This window comes from Ornithorhynchus anatinus, chromosome 11 (assembly GCF_004115215.2).
Source record: "Ornithorhynchus anatinus isolate Pmale09 chromosome 11, mOrnAna1.pri.v4, whole genome shotgun sequence".
Lineage (NCBI taxonomy): Eukaryota > Metazoa > Chordata > Mammalia > Monotremata > Ornithorhynchidae > Ornithorhynchus > Ornithorhynchus anatinus.
The window spans coordinates 50928885-50951294 of NC_041738.1; the positions used below are offsets into that span (position 1 = coordinate 50928885).

Sequence of the window (22410 nt, forward strand, 5' to 3'; positions counted from 1 at the left end):
GGCCGCGGGCCGCCGCCGCTCGGCTCCCGAGGCCCCGGGCTTGTGGCCGCCGGCCTCCCCCGCCCCCTCGGTGACCGTCTTCCCCGGGCCGGGGCTCCCCGAGGGGCGGGCAGAAGCCTCCCCTCTCCCCCGCCGTTACCGCCCGGAGCGGTGAGTGGCGGGCCGAGGAGGGGCGGGGGGGCGGCGGGGGGGCGGCGGGCGGGTGGTCGTCTGTGGAGGCCCGGCCCAGGACCGGCCTGCGGGGCCGCCTCGGGGAAACAAAAAAACCCTCGTCTTCCCCGAGCGGCGCATTTCTGCCCCCCTGGGGCTCAAGCAGCCGGAATGGGGCCGTGGGTCGCCCCCTCCCTTGGCGTCGAGATGCCCACTTTCGGAGCCTTCCTTTCGGCCCTTTCCCTCTTGCCTCCCGCCGCTGCCCCGGGGCAGAAGGGAGGTCGTTTGGGCCGAAAATCCATCCTTGACCCCGATGCCACAACGAAGGAAGGACGGTGGCCCCCGGGGGGTCGTGGAGGAAAGAAGGGAGGGCCTATTTCAGTCGGAAATTTGGGGATTCTTTGCGAGGAGGGGAGGGAGAGGCCTGTAGCCTCGGGGACCGGAGGACGGCGGTAACATAATAATGTTGGTATGTGTTAAGCGTTGGCTATGTGCAGAGCACTGTCCTAAGCGCTGGGGGAGATCCAGGGTCATCAGGTTGTCCCTCGTGAGGCTCCCAGTCTTCTTATTGCTCCCTTGATTCTATTTATTGCTATTGTTCTTGTCCCTCCGTCTCCCCCGATTAGACTGTAAGTCCGTCTAAGGGCAGGGACTGTCTCTATCTGTTACCCATTTGTCCATTCCAAGCGCTTAGTACAGTGCTCTGCACATAGTAAGCGCTCAATAAATACTAGTGAATGAATGGAGTATTGAATGAATGAATGAATGAATCCCCATTTGTCAGACGAGGTCACTGAGAAGTGAAATGACTTGCTCACAGTCACCCAGCTGACAAGGGGCGGGGCGGGGATTCGAACCCATGACCTCTGGCTCCCAAGGCTCCCCTGAGCCGTGCTGTTTCATATGGAAGTACACGTGTGTGTGTGTGTGTGTGTGTGCATGGTTTGCATCCCGCTGCCTCTGGTCAAAGGGATGACAAAGGGAGATGGCTGACAAAGGGAAAGCCTGGCCGTGTGGGAGGCAGAAAAGACCAAGTTCCTTCACTCATTTATTCAATCGTATTTATTGTGCCTTTACTATGTGCAGAGCAGTGGACTAAGCGCTTGGAATGGACAGTTCGACAACAAAGAGAGACCATCCCCGCCCAGCGATGGGCCCAGGGTGTAAAAGGGGAGAGCAAGCGTGACCCGGCCCTGTCTCCCTTATGGTTTGCACAGAAACCCGTGCTGGGCTCAGGGGTTCGGCCCAAACGGCCTCGGTTCTTGCACTTTGCCTTTTCATAGTCCACAAAGCCCTTGTTCGAGAAGAGCAGCCCTCCCCAGATCGCCGCCTACCCCTCTTTGCAGGGCTTCACCACTTGGTTGGAGACTCTGCTTCCCTGGGCCTTTCAGTAAACTCTAGGTATGGAGAAATATGAGTGGAAGGGGAAGAGAGGGGGGAAACATCGGTAAGAGATTCCCTCAAATGTGAGCAGATCCCTCAGAGGTTTCTGGTATTTAAACAAGGTGTTTGATTTAGCTGCGAAAACTCAATTGTGGAGTGAAGGCACATTTCAGAGCCAGAGTCCAAAGTGTGTTTTGGTTTTCTCAGACACACCCAGCCCTTTTTTTCCCTTCAGTCTTAAAGGCTAGCATAATAATAATGTTGGTATTTGTTAAGTGCTTACTATGTGTGCAGAGCACTGTTCTAAGCGCTGGGGTAGATACGGGGTAATTAGTTTGTCCCATGTGAGGCTCACAGTTAATCCCCATTTTACAGATGAGGTAACTGAGGCACAGAGAAGTGAAGTGACTCGCCCACAGTCACACAGCTGACAAGTGGCAGAGCCGGGATTCGAACCCATGACCTCTGACTCCCAAGCCCAGGCTCTTTCCACTTAGCCACGCTGCTTCTCTAGCATCTAGTGCTTTGCACATAGTAAGCGCTCAATAAATGCTATTGAATGAATGAATTAATTAATGAATACTGACATCCATTTTTTTTTAAGACAGGTGTACACCAGAGAGCTCATCTCCAGGAGGTCTTCCCAAACCAAGTCTCCCCTTTCCCTCTGCTCCCCATCCCCCCCACTCTCTGCTCTTCCCCCTTCCCCTCCTATCAGCACTGTGCTCATTTGTGTATATTAATTACCCTATTTATTTTGTTAATGAGGTGTAAATCCCCCTTGATTCTATTTATCTTGATGAACATGTCTTGTTTTTGTTTTGTTCTGTTTTGCTTTGCTGTCTGTCTACCCCAGTTAGACTGTGAGCCCGTCATGGGCAGGGATGGTCTCTCTCTGTTGCCGAATTGTACATTCCAAGCGCTTAGTACAATGCTTTGCACATAGTAAGTGCTCAAGAAATACTATTGAATGAATCAAATAGGAAAATAAACCCCCCTGAGGCCCTGTTTTGGGCACTGTAGTGGACAGTCACTCAATAAATATTAGCAAGAAAACAAAGGACATAAGCAAAGGAAAAATTGTGACAGGGATGTCCTGGAGCAAGGGTCCCAACTTACACAGATACAGATGTATGACCCACCCAGTTAATCCATCAACGGCATTTACTGAGCGTATACTATGTGCAGAGCACTCTACTCTGCACCTGGAGGAGTGAAACAGAAGCAAAAGGCAAGTCTCCTGCCCTCAAGGAGCTTGCAGTCTAAAAGAGAGACTGGGACAAATGATGTACAAATCCTGGAAACTGGAGGAGGAGCAAAGTTTCAGATGGCAGAAGGAAAAGTTTGGTAGGATGAAGTGATTGAATAAAGAAGAAGAGTGTGTAAATTGATGTACTGCTTAAGTGCTGAAGATGGTTGTGAATCCAAGCTCCATGTGGGACAGGAACTCTGACCTTATTGTATCTACTCCAGTGGCCATTACAGTGCTGGGCACATAGTAAATGCTAAAAATACCATCATTATCACTATCATTATTACTGTTATTAATAAAGGGGCTGTTGGGTTGATGCGATTAAGGTGGTAGAATGAATCGGGGGATGCTTCCCAAAGGAGGTGGGCATTCAGAAGGGCTATGAAGACAGGAAGAGCTGTGGTCCGGCAGATTTAAAGGAAAGAGTGCCAGCGAGGGGAGAAGGCTTGAAGAAGGGATGGGGGGTTGGAGAATCAAAAGGGAGGTACAGCAGATAGTTTGGGAGAAGCAAAGAATCCAAGCTGAGGAGTAACAAGTGAAGAGGCCCAATATTATTGATAACATTATTAATATCAATAACAATAATAGTATTTGTTAAGCGTTTGCTATGCGCCAAGCAGTGAACTAACTGCGGGAGTAGATAAAAGATGGTGGAGGGAAGCTAGTGGAGAGCCTTGCAGCCAATGGTACCAAATTTTTGCTTGAAGCCAAAGGAAAGAGGTCACCATTAGAGTTTTTAGGGGAGCGGGGAGATATGTGCCAAGAGAATAGACTGAAGTGAGGAGAGGCTGGGGGCCGGGAGTCTGACACACAAGTCCGATCTTGAAATATCAAGAACCTGAATCAGAATAAAGGCTATTTCCATGGAGAGGATGGGGTGGATCGGGGAAATGTTGCGAAGGAAGAATCGGTAGGGTGTAGCAGAGCTAAAAGAGCAGGGAGTGGAAGATAACACCAAGGTCGTGCGTTCTGGAACAGAGAGGATGGTTGTGTGTGTGGTCAAAGCTGGGAGAAGGACTGGGTTTGGGAGGGAAGTCGGGGAGTTCTGGTTCCAATGTGTTGAGTGTGTTGGTGGGCCAACCCAGTAGTGCCTCCTCCTTGTCTCTCTCACTGACGACTTGTTGCGCACACACTCACCACCTCTTCCCCTCCCCCCGAAACTCCTTCCCTCTTCAAATCCTCCAGACCACAGCTCTCCCCGTCACTAAAGCCTTTAAGAAATCCCATTTCCTCCAGGAGACCTTCCCCAGTTAATTTCTCCATCTCCCCACCTTATAACCCCCCCCAACTGCCACTTCAGACCTTCTGTATCACCCATGCACTTAAAAACTCACAACCCCCACAGCTTGGGGGGTTGTACTCATCTTATATACTTTATTACTTCCTCATAGTCCTAATTTATTTGTCTGTCTCAGCTAGACTGTAAATTCCTCCAGGGCAGGAATTTGGTATGCTAATGCTATTGTACTTTCCCAAATGGTTGGTTCAGGGCTCTTCACAAACTAGGTGCTCAATAAATATGATTGATTGATTGAGATGTCCTGGAGGCAACAGGATATGTGGCATTGTAAGGCAGATGAGAGGTTAGATGCAGGGAGATAGATGTGGAAAGCATTGCGTAGAAGTGTAGCCAGCCAGTGGTAGTGAAGCCAGCCACTTTGTTTTAGTGGTACTTGTGAAACACTATGTGCCAGGCACTGTACTGACCGCTGAGGAAGATACAATAGTTAGTGCTTGGTATGTAGTAAATGCTTAACAAATATTATCATCATCATTATTCTTATTACACTCACAATAAGGAGTGAGAGGTGAAGAGCCAGCAAGTGAGACTGAGAAGAAACGGTCAGCATGGTAGGAGGAGAGCGAGATGAGCACCCCCAAGGTCAGGTGGTCAGTAGTTTTTAGCGTGGGGAGTGCTGAAAGGTCAAGAAGGATCAGGACTGAGTCGGGATGCTGGGTCGCCAGGAATTCTTCTGGATTTCTCAGAGGAGGGCTGAGGCTGCTGGGTCCCGGAACAGGTCCCCACTGATGTTCTACTTCTTTCCATACCTCCAGAGACAAGCTCCTCTCCCACGTCCCGAACCAGAGGTCCGGCCCCGCGCTGCGCTCGGAGGGAGACCACCCCCCGACCCGGACAATGGCCGCAGAACCTGGAATGACTGTAGCCCTGAGCCCCAACGTCCTGACTCCTCGGAAACAAGAGGAAGCCCCAACCAGGCGGCGGGAGGAAGACCCCCCCCGGGGACCCGAATCCACCCCGCCAGCGGAGGACCCCAGTCCCGAGACCTGCCGCCAGCGCTTCAGGCAGTTCTGCTACCAGGGAGCGGCCGGGCCCCACGAGGCCCTCGGCCGGCTGCGCGAACTGTGCCGGCAGTGGCTGAAGCCGGAGGTGCGCACCAAGGAGCAGATCTTGGAGCTGCTGGTGCTGGAGCAGTTCCTGACCGTCCTGCCTGGGGACATCCAGGCACAAGTGTGGAAGCGTTGCCCAGAGAGCGGGGAAGAGGCCGTGGCTCTGGTGGAGGATTTGCAGCGAGAATCTGGGCCTGCCGGATCAGCGGTGAGTAGTCAGTGTGGCGAAGAGATGGACTTTGAGGGGAGAGCAGTGTGGGGAACGGAGTGGGAGACTCTCCTATCCACTCCGATCAGGGACTCCCCCAAGGCCTGGGCAGTTTTCATCACACAGTTGGTGTGCAGCGTGGTCTAGTGAAAAGAGCACAGGTCTGGGAGTCCCAGGATATGAGTTCTAATCCGGGCTCCCCCACTTGCCTGCTCAGTGACCTTGGGCAAGTCACCTCACTTCTCCGGGCCTCAGTTCCCTCATCTAAAATAGAGATTCAATATCTGTCCTTTTTCCTACTTAGACTGTGAGCCTCCTGTGGGAAGGGACCGTGTCCAGTCTGATTATCTTGTATCTACTCCAGGGCGAACAGCAAGCACTTAACACCACAGTTGGTTGTGATGACTTCTTTTTTAGGGACCTCCCCCTTTCCCTTCTGCCAACCCCATTTCTTTGGGACTCCAATCTCAAGTTACATTCAATAGTATTTATTGAGCGCTTACTATGTGCAGAGCACTGTACTGAGCGCTTGGAATGAACAAGTCGGCAACAGATAGAGACAGTCCCTGCCGTTTGACGGGCTTACGGTCTAATCGGGGGAGACAGACAGACGAGAACGATGGCGATAAATAGAGTCGAGGGGAAGTACGTCTCGTAAAAACAGTGGCGACTAAATAGAATCAAGGCGATGTACATTTCATTAACAAAATAGATAGGGTAATGAAAATATATACAGTTGAGCAGACGAGTACGGTGCTGAGGGGATGGGAAGGGAGAGGGGGAGGAGCAGAGGGAGATGGGGGGAAAAGAGGGTTAAGCCGTGGAGAGGTGAAGGGGGGGGCGGTAGAGGGAGTAGAGGGAGAAGGGGAGCTCAGTCTGGGAAGGCCTTTTGGAGGAGGTGAGTTTTAAGTAGGGTTTTGAAGAGGGGAAGAGAATCAGTTTGGCGGAGGTGAGGAGGGAGGGCATTCCGGGACTGCGGGAGGACGTGGCCCAGGGCTCGACGGCGGGAGAGGAGCGGGTGATTTGGGTCACACAGTTTGAGGTTCTTGGGTCTTTGCTTTGGAGAGGAGCCCCAAGCCTGAGCAGATGAGCACAGAATGTGAAAAGACATCACTGGGATGGGGGGAGTGGCTCAGGCCCCACCCTCTCTGCTTTTAACCAGTGTCTGTAGTCTTCCTCAGTGACTTGGATATAGAGTTGTCTGGTGAGAATGACAGACAAGCCTCACTCCTGAGAATTCTAATAATTCTCTGAAGCACCAGATATCAGAAGAAGAGAGGATCTGGGTATATTTTTTTTTCTCTCCTCAGCCTTTCTGTGGCTATCTAGAAAGCAGGGAGTAGAAGTCAAGAAACATCGCCTTAAAAGAGAGAAATGCAGGATTTATCTGTAGCATGTATGTCAAAAGAAGATGCAATCTGAGGCCTACATTCTGCGTCTCTGCAGGAATGATGACGCGCTTGACTGACAGCGGGTTAGAGAGCTCCCTGGCCCCGCTGTCTCCCCAGCTTCGAGTCGAGAGTTGCTTTGGGCTGTCTCTGTGTGATAGTTAGGAATCCCCGCTCCAGGTCCCAAGCTGACTCTTCCCTCCCAAGACTCATTTTGGGGATTGCCCAGAGCACAGTGCTCTTAGCCATCTTCAGTCAGTTCAGCCTGAGGATCAGCAGAATATGGGGCCCCATGATGCGGTGGTTGCCCCACTGAATGTGCTTGGTGGAGCGGCGGGGGCCGGCTTCTAGCCGTAGATCCAGGCTATCCACCACAATGAGCAACTCTCGTGTCTCCCAGGAGATCAGCCTAGGAGTGGGACACAGGGCAGACTAGGAGAAAGGTCAAGGCCTTGACGGAGAACTTGGCAGCACCTGGTAGCTCACTGCTACTCAGGCAGTGCCCAGAGAACCATCCCCTTCTAGATTGAGGCTTGGGAAGCAGCCTGGGAACTGCCTGGCATCCAGGGACACAACCCGCAGAGGGTGATTGGAAGAGGGGATGAAGGAGGAGGAGGACGAAGTGAAAGAGATGGAACCCCATGTGGTTACAGTTGAAGTCGCAGAAGGTGGCTGGGGGGGCTAAGGGGTGGGGTGCCTGCCTCTTAGGGGAGTGGGAAGCCATGCTCTGGAAGGGAAAGATTTAAAGGGCCTTTTCTGAGGGTCCCAAGTCCGAGAGAGTCAGTGAGCTGATGAAGCAGAGGAGCCAGAGAGGATGGAGGCAGAGGACCAGTCTGAACTCTCCTACCTCCATCCCTGCCCTGGGCACAGCTAGAATAAGAGCCTCAGATACAATCCCAGGCAAAGACCTGACCCTGTCCATAGTTAACCTGAACACAAATGGGGGCTGGAAATTGAATGGTAAGTGGGAAGGTTGAAAGAATGAAGCCTGAAGGGGAAAAGCTTGTGAACAGTCTTTAAAGTATTAGAAACAGCATGGCCTAGTGGAAAGAGGACAGGTCTGAGACTTGGGGACCTGGGTTCTAATCAGGATCTACCACTTGTCTGCTGAGGGACCTTGAGCAAGTCACTTCACTTCTCTGGGCCTCAGTTACCTCATCTGTAAAATGGACATTAAGACTGTGAGCCCCATGTGGGACATGGACCGTGTCCAGCCTGATTATCTTGCATCTACTTCAGGGCTTAGTACAGTGCCTGGCACATAGTGTAAGTGCTTAACAAATACAATTTGAAAAACAAAAAGGTTTTTGATAGGTTGTTAGCTAAGTGGTTTTCACTACTAAGGGCAGAATCAAAGAAAAGATCTTCCAGGAGGGACTTGGGTAAACTATCAGGAAGAAGCACTGGCCATGAGGGATGCTAAGCCGGGGAACAGGAGAGGGAGGGAGGCTGCCTTCCCTGGCAGGACAGGCAGGACAGCCCTGTCCTCTGCCCCTCAGAGGAAGAGGTTTCGGCCCGAGTTGGAGTGAGGGGGTAGGACTTCTGGGAGGCCTTTCAGCCTTCAGATCGTGTCGTTGGTACCCTTGAAAAAAGCCTGTGCCTTCAAACAATAAAAAGAATTAAAACCAATTAGTGACTTGTTTTTTCTTGAAATGGCGGGCACAGCAGGTGAAGAACAGAGTGCCGGGAGACGGACTGAGAAAAGGGTTGGGGCTGAGGTTTGGAGACGTGGGAAGGAAGCAGAGAGCTTGGGGCCGGGGGACAGGGAGTCTGGGGAAATCTGACTGACTCCTGGATCACATAAAGTGGCCCTCCTGCTGTGGCACCCTTCACGTTCATACTCAACAGCCAGTCCGTAGCATTGGTGAAGGACAAGGAGTGTCCATCAGTGTGTGGTGCATTCCGTGGGAGATAGGGTCTCTGGCCTTAAGGAATGAGGAGCTTAGTGGCTAACGTGCGAAAGCTGAGTAGGCGGGTGGGATGGATGGAGGATGGGAAGACGGAATGATTACCGGGCCGGCTGAAATGACTGCAGCCAGGTAGGGTTCATTTAGAAGGACTTGGGGAAGAAGATGAGATCTGGGAGGAGCCTGGTTTGGAAACAGGGTCGGAAGGTGTTCCCGGCTGGACCGATGGCCTAGTCAGAGTAGAAGAAGCCAGGAAATGTGTGTGATGACCAGATGTGGGATGATGACACCCCGCCCACACACACACCGGGCTTTTTAAGATAGGTGCCCAGTCCCACTCATTCTAGGCTGCTGGGAATTTCCAGTTAGGGCTGAAAAGACTCCAAAAGGTAGCCAGTTAACATTACGAAGCCAGACTTTCCCAGGGTCCGTCCCGCCACTAAAATCCTTGCCTCCTTTCTGCCCCCTACTCTTGGAACAAAAAGTCGCCCCTCCTAGAGGACCACAGGTTAGTTTAGCTGAGTAAAACAGAGTGTGCGGGCTGTGGTGGGAGAGAAGGAAACATCTAAATAAGTAATCTTGTAGGTGTATTTATAGGAAGCCTATAAATAACCTTAATTCGATGGACTAGGAGTAGAATTTGTGATTGGAGTAGTAATAGGAACAGCAGTAATTACTGAGTGCCATTTGTTGCAGTGTACTGTACTAGGTGCTTAGGGAGTCCGAGACCTAAGGCGGAAATGATTGCGATTGCCAGTGAGGTGCAGCTGACCTGCGAGGCCGCTCTGGAAGGCAGGTCCGCCACCCGCATCCCGGTGGAGGAGGCTCAGCAGCAGGCTGAGGCCCTGCTGGACTGCAGAATCGCCACTGATGAGGAGTGGGCCCAGTTTGGCGGAAGTGAGCAGAAAGGGGGCTGAAGAGGAAGGGCCTGCTGGGTTTTTTTGTTTGTTTTTTTAAATGGGATTTGTTAAGCATTTGTGAGATACCAGGGACTGTACTAACCACTGGAGTAGATACAAGCTCACAGTCTTAATGCTCACGTTACAGATGAAGGAACTGAGGCACGGAGAAGTGAAGAATAATAATGATGGTATTTGTTAAGTGCTTACTACGTGCCACGCCCTGTTCTAAGCGCTGGGGTAGATGCATGGTAATCAGGTGCCTCACGGTGGGTTTATGGTCATAATCCCCATTTTACAGATGAGGTAACTGTGGCACAGAGAAGTGTAGTGGCTTGCCTGAGGTCACACCTCAGACAAATGGCAGAGCCAGGATTAGAACCCACATCTTTCTGTCTCCCAGGCCCGTGCTGTATCCGCTAGACTACACTGCTTCTCACAGGAGGCCTTCCTTGGCCACTGCAGCCTAGCGGTAATGCATGACCTGGGCCAGCCCACGTAACTGCCACAGCCTCTGCCCCTAGGACCTCTCTGCCCTTCCACCCCCCCAATTCTTCCAGGAAGACTTGAAGAAATAATGAGTGGTATTTGCCAAGCGCTTACTATGTGCCAGGCACCGTTCTTAGCGTTGGGTAGGTACAAGATAATCGTGTTGGACACAGTCCCTGTCCCACATAGGGCTCACAGTCTTAATCTCATATTACAGATGAGATAACTGAAGCACAGAGAAGTGAAGTGCCTCACTCAAGGCCACACAGCAGACAAGTGGCAGAGCTGGGATTAGAACCCAGGTCCTTCTGATTCCCGGGCCTGTGCTCTATGCACTAGGCCACACTGCTTCTCCAAACTGAGACTCTGATGCCCCTCCCTCTAACTCCTTCTAAGTGTTTAGGGTCCAGGGCTCGCCTCTCCTCTCTCCATCAGCCAGCAATCCCTCTCCTAGGGCAGAGCCAGGATCCAGAGCAGAGAAACAGTTGGGTTGGGGGAGACCTGGATTTTCCCTCTGACGAAGCACCTGGCTCTATGAGCGGTTACTGGTTAGCAGTGAAGATTCCATCCTGGTCTCCTTTTTTCATGTCCCCATTGTCCAATCTCTTGCTCTCCTAGGTGATCTCAGTCCCTTTTCTCCCAGCCGCTTTTCCTCCCAGTTTGTTAGGAACCACAGAAATATTGACCCAGATATTCACGTTTTCACTGTTGATCATTTTAGCTTTTAACTGCCTTGGAAAGCTTTGGCAGCTCAGGGGGGATTGACAATCCTTATTCCATAGCTTTCTGTCGATGTCCTTTCCTTCTTTGGAAAATCATTTTCACCCTTTATGCTTCTGTCCCACCCCCTCGTCACCCATAACTATTGTGGTCAGTTTGTTCCCTGTAAAGGTGTCATTTTTTGGTGGTTATCACATCTATTTATTTCCCCTCAGGCCTCCCTCTTGCCATCACTCCCTACCCCCAACTCCATTCCCACACCCAACTCCATTCCCTAAGAGAGAAGGAAGAACAAGAGGGTGTGTGTATCAAGGGAGGAAGGTATGAAGGCTACGAAGTGGATGAGAGAGGGAAGTGCAGGAACGATTTGAGGCCAGCTGGTAATGTTGGAGTGCGAGTGCAGAGGGTGAGAGATCGAAGGCAAGGGAAAGTAAAAAGAAATGAGAATGGCGAGAGGATGAAAGGCTCTTTCTGAGTGCTTTGTGCTGGCGTAAGGGGCAAGGAATGGCATCGTTCCCTAACTTCAGAGAGCTTAAAATGGAGAAAAGGCAAGCTGGCCAGCCACAGAGTTAGCAGGTGTATACCATGGTTAAATATAGGTAGGCAGCACCCCAACAACCTCCATGTTTGGTTAGAAGGGTCTGGCCTGACACCCCATCTATCTGGTGCTGAGTTTGGGAAGGTTTCCTGGAGAGGTAGGCTCGGAGGTGGGCTTTGAAGGAGGGTAGATGGGGTACATGAATGGGGAGAGGTGGCTGGTTCCCCATGCAGGGGAATGTCAAGAGCCAAAGACCAAGGATGGACTAAGGTTTAACAGGTTCTCCTGGCTTCAGTGGAATGAGTATGGGGTTGGGTCAAAGAGGGAAGTGGGATTTATGAGGCACTTACAGTGTGCAGGGCACTGTTTTAAGCGCTGGGGAGGAATAAATACACGGGGGGAATTAAACGCGGACCCAATACCCTGCTTGGCGATCTGTCATCCAAAATTGAATGGCAAATGGCCACCCGTTGGCACAGTCATTTCAGCTGTGAGAAAACCAGTGTCTGACAAAAAGCAGTTGGGTTAGGATGGGGGATACGGCTAGGGTTTGGTTTAGGGTTAGGGTATGGTTTAGAGCTATGGTGTGATGATTTGTGTGGTGGGCTCTCGGCATCCTAACAACTTAACCGTTGATTAATGGATGGGTCAAAGATTTACAGTCTTTGTTCCCTGAATGTCATTAATGGGTTAATCAGGGTCCCTGAGATATTGGTTCCCAGGAACTCAATCCATAGAGTGACCTTGGATATGAGGGTTGTGCATTTTTTGAAGATAATACTCCGTGCAAATAGTTCACGTTGGGCCCTCTCATCGGCATGAAGCAAACATAATGTTACTCACCAGCCAAACACCCCGAGGGATTGGGAGGGCGAACAGCAGTAACGTAGCCGGAGCCTTGTGCCCCCACCCCCGCTGCTGAGCCGCCTCAAGAAACCGGGCATTGGCATTCCACGACCAGTGGGCGCTCGATGAAATTTCAGGTCTCTTCACCTTTCTCCCCTCCAAGCCCTGTTCATCGCTCCCACTGCTGCCCTGGTGGACTGGAAGATGAGGGGAGAGTGCAGGACGTTTGACCATCCTCGGCAGCAGCCGTCAGTCGGGGGACTCGGAGCCAGTCAGGAGCCACACGTGAAGATGCACAAGCTCATGGGCAGAACGGTTTCCACTCATTTTGCCAACGTCTGTCTGCTCTGGCAGGCTGAATTGAGGCAAAATTTATGAATAGCAAATCCATAATGTGCTCTGGCTAAAGAGATGCTGCGGAGCCATTAAGGAACTGGTAAAATCCATGAGATCCACATTAAGGAATGGCAGTGGCATTTCAGCGGGAGCACATGGGGCTAGAAATCTCTGTTTTGTTCTGCTCAGCCTACTGTAACCGTAGAGGTATTCCTCCTCCCTCCACCCCAAAAACGTACCTCTAATGTCTGCTTTCCCTCTCCCTTGGCCTGTGAGCCCCGTATGGGTTAGGGACTGTCTCTTCTGCTTGCAATGTGTCTTCCCCGCGCTTAACCCGGTGCTTGGCACACAGTAAGGGCTTAATGAACACCACAGTTATCAACCCACCCATCAACTGTGTTCAGGGACCCTGTGGCTGACGGGTAATGAGGGGCTGTTCCCAGGTCACCGGGCACACGGACAATCAGGAAGAGATTTCGGAGGAGACGGCCCTCTCGGGAGCCACGTGCGAGTCACCGAGCTTCCAGCTGGAGCCGGGCGAGATCAAGTCTGATGGGGAGATCGAGGAGGAGGAGGAAGAGGAGGAAGAAGAACGGGGACACCTGAGATTCAGCATTGAGGAGCGACTCCTCCAGAGGGGTGAGCGGAGAGAGGAGGGGGAGAGCCTCAGTTGGGGTCTGTGAGGGGAAAGGGGATGTCGTCCCTGAAGGGAGCGCCCAGAGAGGAGCCAGAACCACAGTGGTTCTGAGGCTGAGGGGGTGTGACGGGGAGCCACCATCTAGGGTTCTCTTCCCGCACGAGGTGAGGGAGCCAGCCCCGAGGAGCGGGAGACTGGACCGGAGCAGATGTCTCTAACGGTCTTTTCCTTCTTCAGCTTGGCCTTCTTCCGAGCTTCCCGTCTTTCTTCGGAAGGGGAGAGCCTGGAACACAGAGGTGAGCTACGGCTGTCTCTTTCCGTCCTGCCACCCACTGCTGCCTCCGGTCCCGCCCCCCGCCCCCTCCCCCCCCACCGGCACGGCTCAGCTCCACCAGCCCCTTGCCGGCGGGAAGCGGCCTTGGCCCTTGGGATCGCGACGCCTTCGGGGAGCTCCTGAGGCCGGGCAGCCCACGTCCGCTCAGAGTACCCTGCCTGAATGGGGAGTGACAGTGGTGGCGGAGAAGAGAGCTGAGATACACGATGCGGAAGGAGGCAGAGGAAAGAGGGAAATGGAGTCCCTGGCACATCGGGGGAGCCGCAGAGATTCGGACTCTCCCCCCTCCCCCACTTCATCTCTTTCCCATGCCCTCTTGCCCCAGAGGCAGGCGGCAAACCTCCCTGGGAGAATCTGCCTTCTGCCTCCCGGTCCCCAGACCTCCAAGAGAAGAAGATGGCTTCCCAGTGCCAACCCTGTCGAAGCCGTGATAGCTGTCCTAGTTGGCTCTGAGGAAATCTACCTGGCAGTGAGCTGTCTTATCATTAGCTAGCCCCTGCCTTTCAGCTCCTCCCTCCAGTGGGACTCCCCGACCACATCGTTCCCAGCCTCCCCTTCTGTCTCCCTCCCCTTTTTTCCTCTACCCAGACCTCCTTTGCCCTCCCCTCTCTCCCCGCCCTCCGCCCCGCCTCCGGCCACGGGGGGCTGAGATCCCGGGGCTCCGTGTCGTTTTAGAAGCCCACGTCCCTCTCCCGGGAAGACCGTGGCCACCCGGACCCTGGACAGAGCTTCCGAAGCAAGGACGGCACGCAAGAGAACAGGAAAGGGCTGACTCCGGGTAAGCCACTGTTGCCCCTGCCCCCACCTCCTCCCACCCTCCGGCTTAGAGGTGGGGAGGGAGGGTTGGCATATGGAGATGGGGGGCTGCAGGGAGAAGGCCGAGTCTCCGCTGGGCCTTGACTCCCCCGAGTCCTACCATCACCAGGAGGCTGCTGCTGGCCCCCCGGCCCCTGGCTCGGAAGCCCAACGTGCCACCGTCCCGTGGCCCCTTCCCCCCCTCCCCCCATCCCCACCCCGTTCCCGAGGCCGGCCAGAGGGGCGATGGGTTGCGGGCCTCCTGTCGGGGCTAGAGCCCGGCTGTGTGCCTCCTGTCCCCACAGTGACGCTGGACCCCAGAACTGCCCATCCCTGCCTCATCCTCTCCGAGGACCTAAAGCGCACCAGCGTGGGTGACGCCCACCAGAAACTGCCCGACAACCCCGAGCGGTTCACCTCCTGGTTCTGCGTCCTGGGCCGGGAGGGCTTCGCCACCGGGAGACACTACTGGGAAGTGGAAGTCGGGGAGCAGGGCGGGTGTGCCGTCGGGGTCGCCCGGGAGTCCGTGAAGAGGAAGGGGGGTGTCCGCTTCGACCCCGGGGAAGGGGTCTGGGCCGTGGAGTTCTGCCAGGGTCAGGCCTGGGCCCTCACCTCCCCCATGACGCCCCTGGACCTCCCCAGGGGCCCCCGGTGGGTGGGGGTGGCCTTGGACTACGAGAGAGGGCAGGTGTCTTTCTCCGATGCCGAGACCCAAGTCCCTCTCTTCACCTTCAACGCCGTATTTACCGAGAGAGTCCGCCCGCTCTTCTGGCTCTGCGGTCGGGGGTCCCGTCTGGCCCTGAGACCCTGAGAGACCAGGACGGGTCCCCCGCAGAGTCAGCTCGGGCCACCGGCCCAGCCTCTCCTGAAGGGCCTGGATCGTCCTCTCCCCCACTCTGCAAACTCTCCTGGCCTCGAGGCTGGTTACTTCTCCCGCTCCCAGGCGGAGGGGTGAGGTCTCTCAGAAGCAGGGTGCGGTGGGTGAGGAGGGCCCGAGGGAGGACAGCTGAGAGGATGGTTTGGAGAGCGGAGCCATCTCGCCCTGCTTCTCTTCCCTCTCCCCCCTTCTCTCCTCCCTCCTCTCCCCGGTCTCTACCCCTCACCCACCACGACTGTACCTCTCGGGAGCCGGCAAGCCGAATCTCCGGCATCTGCTCCCCGGATTCGGCTTCGGCGGCCCAACTCCAGTAACTGTTCACTGTGACCTGGCAAGGCCGATCCCCTCCCTGCTGCGCACCTGAGTTTCTCCCCCTGGGAAATGGAGAGCGACCTCCCGCTGACCCACCAGGCAGGGCCGAGCTAGGGGCCGGCTAATAAACATGAGTGAAATTCCCAGGTAGGTTGTGACTTCCTCTTCTCTTCAGGTCCCGCCCCCCACCCCCTCACGATCTGCCCTCTCTCTCTGGAGGCAGACTGCATAAGGCAAGATGCAAAGTTAAAAGTAGAAAATGACCCCAAGACCTTGGGCTGAGGGCAATGTGTCCCTTACACCAGGCGGGGATGATGGAATAGGGCTCGCTGCCCACAGCGTGACTTTCCCAGCCATTTGGGGGCACCACGTGGACCTACGGGCTAGGGGACGTGTAGATTCTGTCGGTTCTTTCCTCACATCTCCAGAATCCTCCCCCTCCTCTCCGGCCAAACGGCCACCACGCTGGCCCAAGCTCTTGCCCTGTCCTGACTCGACTACTGCATCGGCCTCCTCGCCGACCTCGCCGCTTCTGTTCTCTCCCCTCTCCAGTCCATATTTCAGCCTGTCTGGAACATTTATTTAAAACATCATTTACCACCCATCTCTCCCCTTTTCAAAAGCCTCCAAGAGTTTCCCATTCCTCTTATCAGACACTCCTGACCATCACTTTTTGATCCTCAATCAGGTCTCTTCCCTCTTACTTATCTTTGCTCCTCTCCCGCCACATCCCTGCTAGCACGTTTCACTCCTCTCAAGCCAACCTACTCACTGTGCCTCACTCTTGGCTCTTTCACCGTCAGTCTCTTATTCATGCCCTCCCTCCTGACTGGAGTTCCCTTCCCCTTCATATTGGACAGACCCCATCTTCAAAGCCCTATTAAAATTGTTCCTTCTACTGGAGGAGGCCTTTCCTGACTCCCCACCCTTTTTCCCCTCCCCGTTTCCACTTCCTATGGCCTTGAGTCCTCCCCCTACGCACTTAGGTGTTGGCCCCATCCCTCACCCTGACCCACAGTGGCATTTATGTATCATACCTTAAAACTGTTGTTTCCACCTGCCCATAATTTATTTTACCATGTCTCCCCTGCTAGCGTTATAAGCTCCCCGAGGGCAGGGATAGTACTCTCAGGTGCTTAGTAGAGCGTGTGTGCTCATTGAGTGCTCTCCCAGTTTCCAAGGCCTTTCTGAAATCACACCTCCAGGAAGCTTTCCCTGATCTCTCAAATCCCCACCTTTTCAACACTTCCATAACACCTAAGCACTTGAGTATTCACTCGCCCGACACCACAGTATTTAGATCCCTATCTTTAAACTCTGCTTCCCCATACCCCTTATTTATTTTAGTGTCTGCCTTTCCTGCTAGACTGTAAGCTCGCTGAGGGCAGGGATCATGTCTACTTACTCTCTTGTACCTTCCCAAGCGCCTAGTTCAGTGCTCTACACAGATTAAGTGCTTGATAAATATCACCGAGTGATGGTTACTTGATTGGATGAGAAACAACCCTTTGAAGAAGTGTCACCTTCACGAGAGGACATCTGGAGCTTCTGAGCGTTCAAGGGCTTCGACCGGCTCTTCCCAGAGCCATCTTCCTGCCCCAGCCCGGCTCTCAGCTGCCTCCCTCTTCTCTCACTCGGGAGTAACTGCCATAACCCGGGATCTCCTCTCCACTGGGAATTCAGTCGTATCTATTGAGGGCTTAGAGTGTGCAGAGCACTGCACTAAGCGCTTGGAAAGTACAATTCAGCCATAAAGACAGACAATTCCCGCCAAATTCAACTTCCCTCCTTCCCCTCCCCAAACCCACGTCTAGTGAATCCCACACCGTTTCTGGAGCCTGCTGAGCATCGAGGATGTGGGGAGCCACATCCCCCCAGGACTCTCCCAAATGCTCAGTACAGTGCTTTGCCCACAGAAAGCACTCAATAAATACAATTGAATGAATGAATGAATGAATGACTCCTTACCCCCAGCCTCGTGATACCTGACCAGAGATAATCCCCCAAGCAAGACTATTCCCCTCACCTCCCTGGGCCACCTGAGAGGGGCAGGGGGAGGCCCCGGAGACCCCCTAATCCAGGGCAGCTGCCCACTGAGCCCAGATTGTGCTCTCAGCTCTTTCCTTCCTCCTCTATGGTGGGGAAGTACAGAAAGGTCAGTACCCAAGGCAGGAAATATGGGGCGTTCAGGGAATGCTTACTCTGGATCGTTTGGGACCCTCAAACCCTACCGTACCCTTCCATCCGAGGCCCCTTGGGATTCCTGCAGAGGGGAAACTGAGGCCTAGTGGAAAGAGCACGTGCCTGGGAGTCAGGAGGACCTAGGTTCTAATTTGGATTCTGCCAATGGTTTGCTGTGTGACCATGGACAAGTCACTTAACTTCTCTGGGCCTGTTTCCTCAACTCTAAAATGAGGGCTAAATAGCTGTTCTCCCTCCTATTTAGACTGAGAGCCCCATGCAGGACAGGGACTGTGTCCAATTTAACCTGTACCTACCCTAGCGCTTAGAACAATGTTTGACACATAGTAAGCACTGCACTTGACAAATACCTCTAAAAACAACAACAAAAAATGGGCCCCACTCTCCTTGTTGCCCCAGGAGCAAGAGCCTAAATGAGCCAGAGTGGCTCAAAGACAACTTGAGCTGGTCACTCTTGCTTGGGGGGCAGGACCTGGGGCACAGAATATCACAAATCAGGGTTTCCCCATCCAGGAGGTCATCCAGTTTTTCCAGACCCTTTCACTGAACCCCTCCCTGAGTTTGGGGGCCCAGCTGGGGAAGTGAAGGGGAGAGCCAGTGCCAAGAACTCTTTGGGGAAAAATCAGAGGGAAAGGACAACCTGCAGAGCCCTAAGAGGAGACAGGGGTCCCAGGTGTTTGCTATGCTTTTGAGTGGAGGGGGTCAGGGAGAGGGGGCTTCCTTCGGTGGAGCCAGAGAGTGGGATTAGGGAAAGCCATAGGTGAAACCTTCCTTCGCCATTTCTAAAAATGGGAATGGTCAAGTCTGAACTCATTGTGGGAAGGGGACGTGTCACGTTTCTGCTCTGCACTTCATTGGGTGCCAGATAAATCCTATGACTACTGCTTTGGAACTCATGTTGAGGGGAAATTACCCTGCCTCTTCTCTTCCTTAGCTAATGTCCCCCTATCCTCCATTGCGGGGACATCAAAGAAAAATAACTAGAGTGGAGACGACCCCCCCCCGCCTCCAAGGGAAGGGTGCCATCCAGATGGGTCCAAGGTATTTGTTAAGTGCTCAAGTCGGGCACCGTTCCAAGCACTGGGGTGGATACAACGTAATCGGATTAGACAGTCCCTGTCCCACATGGGGCTCACGGTTTTCATCCCCATTTTACAGATGGGGTAAGTGAGGCCCAGAGAAGTTAAGCGACTCACCCAAGGCCAGAGAGGCAGAAAAGTGACGGGGCCAAGGTCCCTCGGATTCCCAGGTCTGTGCTCTATCCACCAGGCCCCGCAGCCCCGCAGGTCCAAGACCATGATCCCTCTGGGTCTCAGCGACGGTCCATCCTCCAGCCCTGGGATTCTTTCTCCAACTGCGGGAATGGGAAATTCGAGGGAACCGGGCGCCAGGGACTTTGAGCCTTCCCATCCCAAAGGCCTGGCCGGCACTGAGCCGACCTTGTCCTGGCATCGGCCGGAGGGGAGGGGAAGGGGCAGAGCCCCACGGTAGAGGCAGCTCAAGCCCAGGGAGGCAGGGTGCGCCGGAGGCTGGTTTGGGAGGGAGAGCAGGCCAAACCAGCTCCGGAGGGCAGAGGGAGACGGTGACTACCGCTCAGACGGCACAGACGTGAGAGTTCGGGCCCACGGGCTGCTTTCACGGGTTTTTATTCGGTCACAGAAGCCCCTGCCCTGGACAGCCTCCAGCTCGCCTTGCATTCCCCCTCCCCACCCCCCGCCCCCAACCAGCTCCAGCTTCCTCCCTCCCCCGCTGGGCCTTCCTCTCCCTCGCCTCCAGTCCTCCCGCCCCCTCCCCGTCCGCCACAGCCCCTCGTGCCCGGGGCCGGGCCCGTCCCCGGGGAGGGGCCGGTGGCCGCCGCGGCGGGGTCCGCCGGGCCGGCCCGCCTCTCCCTGGCTCTCCCGCACGCCCCTCCGCCTCAGGTGGGGGCGGGGGTGGGCGGGGAGGCCAGGGCCGCGGCGGCGGCCGCCCCCAGCATCAGCACCGCCAGGGCCTCGGGGCCCGCGTGGACCTTCTGGTGCCGGAGCAGGTTGGAGCGGCGGCTGAAGCTCTTGCCGCAGACGGGGCACGGGTAGGGCCGGACGCCGCGGTGGGTGCGCTGGTGGGCGGTCAGATGGGAGCTGTGGCTGAAGTTCTTGCCGCAGTCGCCGCAGACGTAGGGCTTCTCGCCGGTGTGCGTGCGCCGGTGGGCGATGAGGTTGGAGCGCTGGCTGAAGCCCTTGCCGCAGTCGGGGCAGGGGTAGGGCTTGACCCCGGTGTGGGTGCGCTGGTGGGTGACCAGGGCGGAGCTCTGGGTGAAGGCCTTGACGCACTCGGGGCACTTGTGGGGCTTGGCGCCCGTGTGGGTGCCCTGGTGGGTGACCAGGTCCGAGCGGCGGGTGAAGCGCTTGCCGCAGCGGTCGCAGGTGTGGGGCTTCTCGCCCGTGTGGATGCGCTGGTGCTGGATCAGGGTGGAGTGATGGCTGAAGCTCTTCCAGCAGTGGGGGCAGGTGTAGGGCTTCTCCCCGGTGTGGATGATCTGGTGCTGGATGAGATGGGAGCTGCGGCTGAATCGCTTGCCGCAGCCTGTGCAGGTGTACGGCTTCTCGCCCGTGTGGATGCGCCGGTGCGTCACCAGGTGCGAGTGCCAGCCGAACCGTTTGCCGCACTCCTCGCACTGGTATGTCTTCTTGGGGGGCGGGGCGGGCGGGCGGGGGGCCCCGGGCTCCGCCCCCCGGCCGGGCCCGCCCCCACCGGGGCCGGGGGCCGGGCTCGGGCCGGCCCCTCGGCCGCCCCGGCGGCTCCGCTCAACTTTCTTCTCGGGGACGGGAAGGGTCCGGAGTCTCCCCTGGGGCGGGGCCGACCGTCTCCGCCGCTCCCCCGCCGGTCTGGCCCGTCCGGGGCTCGCGGCGGCCTCCGGGGCCCGGACTCTCCCGGCTCCGGCCCTGGGTGGCTTCACTTCCTCGGGCTCTCCCGGTGGCCGAGCGGGCTGCTCCCCCTCAGGTCCGCCAGCTTTAGGGGGGAAAGAGAGAATCCGGAGAGGGGTTGTCTCTGGGGAAAACAAAGGGATCTGGCCCGGGGGCGGGGGGAATGGGACAAGGGAATTATGGGCTGGGAGGCAGCGCGGTGCCTTTGTTCTGAGGAGAGAGCGGAGCCCGGGAAGGAGAGCTAGAAGCCCAACAGATTTATCGCGGGGTGGGGGCCTGAGGATCTGGACCTGAGTCCTGCCAACCGGAACAGGGAAGAAGGGAGCCCAATTCTGCCTCTTCTCCTCAACCCCTCCTGCAGCGGGGAAGAAAGGAGCGGGCAGCCAAAGCCCCTCGGTGAAGATCGGCCAACTGGCCTCGTGACTGGCGGGACCCCAGACCGGAACGAGGAAATGGGGGAGCCTGGGCCCGAAGAGGGATCGCTAACTTCCCCCCGCCCCCCCCCCACCCCGCGGAGGGCGCCAGCGGCACGTCCTGCTGCTCACCCGAGCAGGTGGTACTCTTCTCTTCCGGGCCCCGCCGAGGGGCGCTGGACGGCTCTCCCCTTCCCTCCGGCTGGGCGATCCAGGCGGGCTTGCTCAAGGGGAAACCTGCTCGGGCCGAGACGACAGCTTGATCAGCCGACAGCTAGCCTGGGACTACCCAACCTCCAGATCCTCTCCATTGCGTCGCCGCCGTCCTGGGACCCACCCCACCGGGGGCCCTGAGGAACCCGAGTGTCGGGGGGGCTACTCGGGTGTTGCCCCAAGCCACGTCTGCACCACTGTTCCAGTGTGGTAGGGAAAGTTAGTCATAAGATGACATTTTTCGACCCTTGGCAACTGCTGTGTCACTGCTTACTCTCTCTGGCCTCAGTCTAAGATGGTCTCCCGAGACGCAATGCTTTGTGCGAGGAAGGTGATACAGTAGTCAAGGCGGGAAAGGATAAGTGCTTGGATCAGAGTGACAGCGATTTGGTTGGAGAGGAAAGGGCAGATTTTAGCGATGTTGTGACGGTTGGACCGACAGGATATGTGCTTTGAATCAATCCAATCAACTGTATTTACCTAGCGCTTACTTTGTGCAGAGCATGTACTAAACGCTTGGGAGAGTACACTACAATGTCAGAGAAATGAGTTGAGGGCAACGCCAAAGTTACGGGCTTGTGAGATGGGGAGGATGGTGGTACTGTCTACAGTGATGGGAACGACACGGAGAGGACAGGGTGTGGGTGGAAAGATAAGGGATTCTGTTTTGGACATGTTTAGTTTGAGGTGTCAGTGGGATATCCAAGAAGCGATGTCTTGAAGGCAGGAGGAGATGTGAGACCGCAGAGAGGGAGAGAGATCAGGGCTGGAGATGTAGATTTGGGTGTCACCCACGTGGAGGTGGTAGTTGAAGCCATGGGAGCCAACAAATTTCCAAGGGAGTGGGTGTAGATGGAGAATAGAAGGGGACCCAGAAATGAACCTTGAGGGACCCCCACAAGTTTGGGGCTGGGGGTCAGAGGAGGAGCCCGTGAAGGAGACCGGGGAATGAGCGGCCAGAGAGGTAAGAGAACCAGGAGAGGACAGTGGCAGTGAAGCCAAGATTGGGTAACGTTTCCAGAAGAAGAGGTGGGTCGATAGCGTTGAAGACAGCTGAGAGGTCGAGGAGGATTAGGCTGGAGTAGAGGCCATCGGATTTGGCAAGGAGGAGATCATCGGTGACCTCTGAGAGGACAGTTTCTGTGGAGCGAAGGAAAGGAAACCAGATCGGAGGGGGCCAAGTAGAGAATTGGAGGACGGGAATTTGAGACAGCAAGTGTAGACAACTCACTCAAGGATTCTGGAGAGATGGTAGGAGG

The 22410-nt window shown here is 55.3% G+C and overlaps 1 protein-coding gene and 1 pseudogene across 1 annotated transcript; one reads left to right on the forward strand and one right to left on the reverse strand.

The window, feature by feature from the left end:
- LOC100076591 (zinc finger protein 263-like) lies at nucleotides 1–17369 on the forward strand. The gene is made up of 6 exons (XM_029074480.2): nucleotides 1–150; nucleotides 4841–5342; nucleotides 12909–13104; nucleotides 13340–13398; nucleotides 14112–14214; nucleotides 14537–17369. Exons 2-6 carry the CDS (start codon nucleotides 4923–4925, stop codon nucleotides 15040–15042), a joined length of 1284 nt encoding a protein of 427 aa, XP_028930313.1. The 5' UTR covers nucleotides 1–150; nucleotides 4841–4922; the 3' UTR covers nucleotides 15043–17369.
- A 2106-nt stretch (nucleotides 17370–19475) lies between these two features.
- Nucleotides 19476–22410, reverse strand: part of LOC100092818 — a 42924-nt pseudogene continuing 39989 nt past the window's right edge.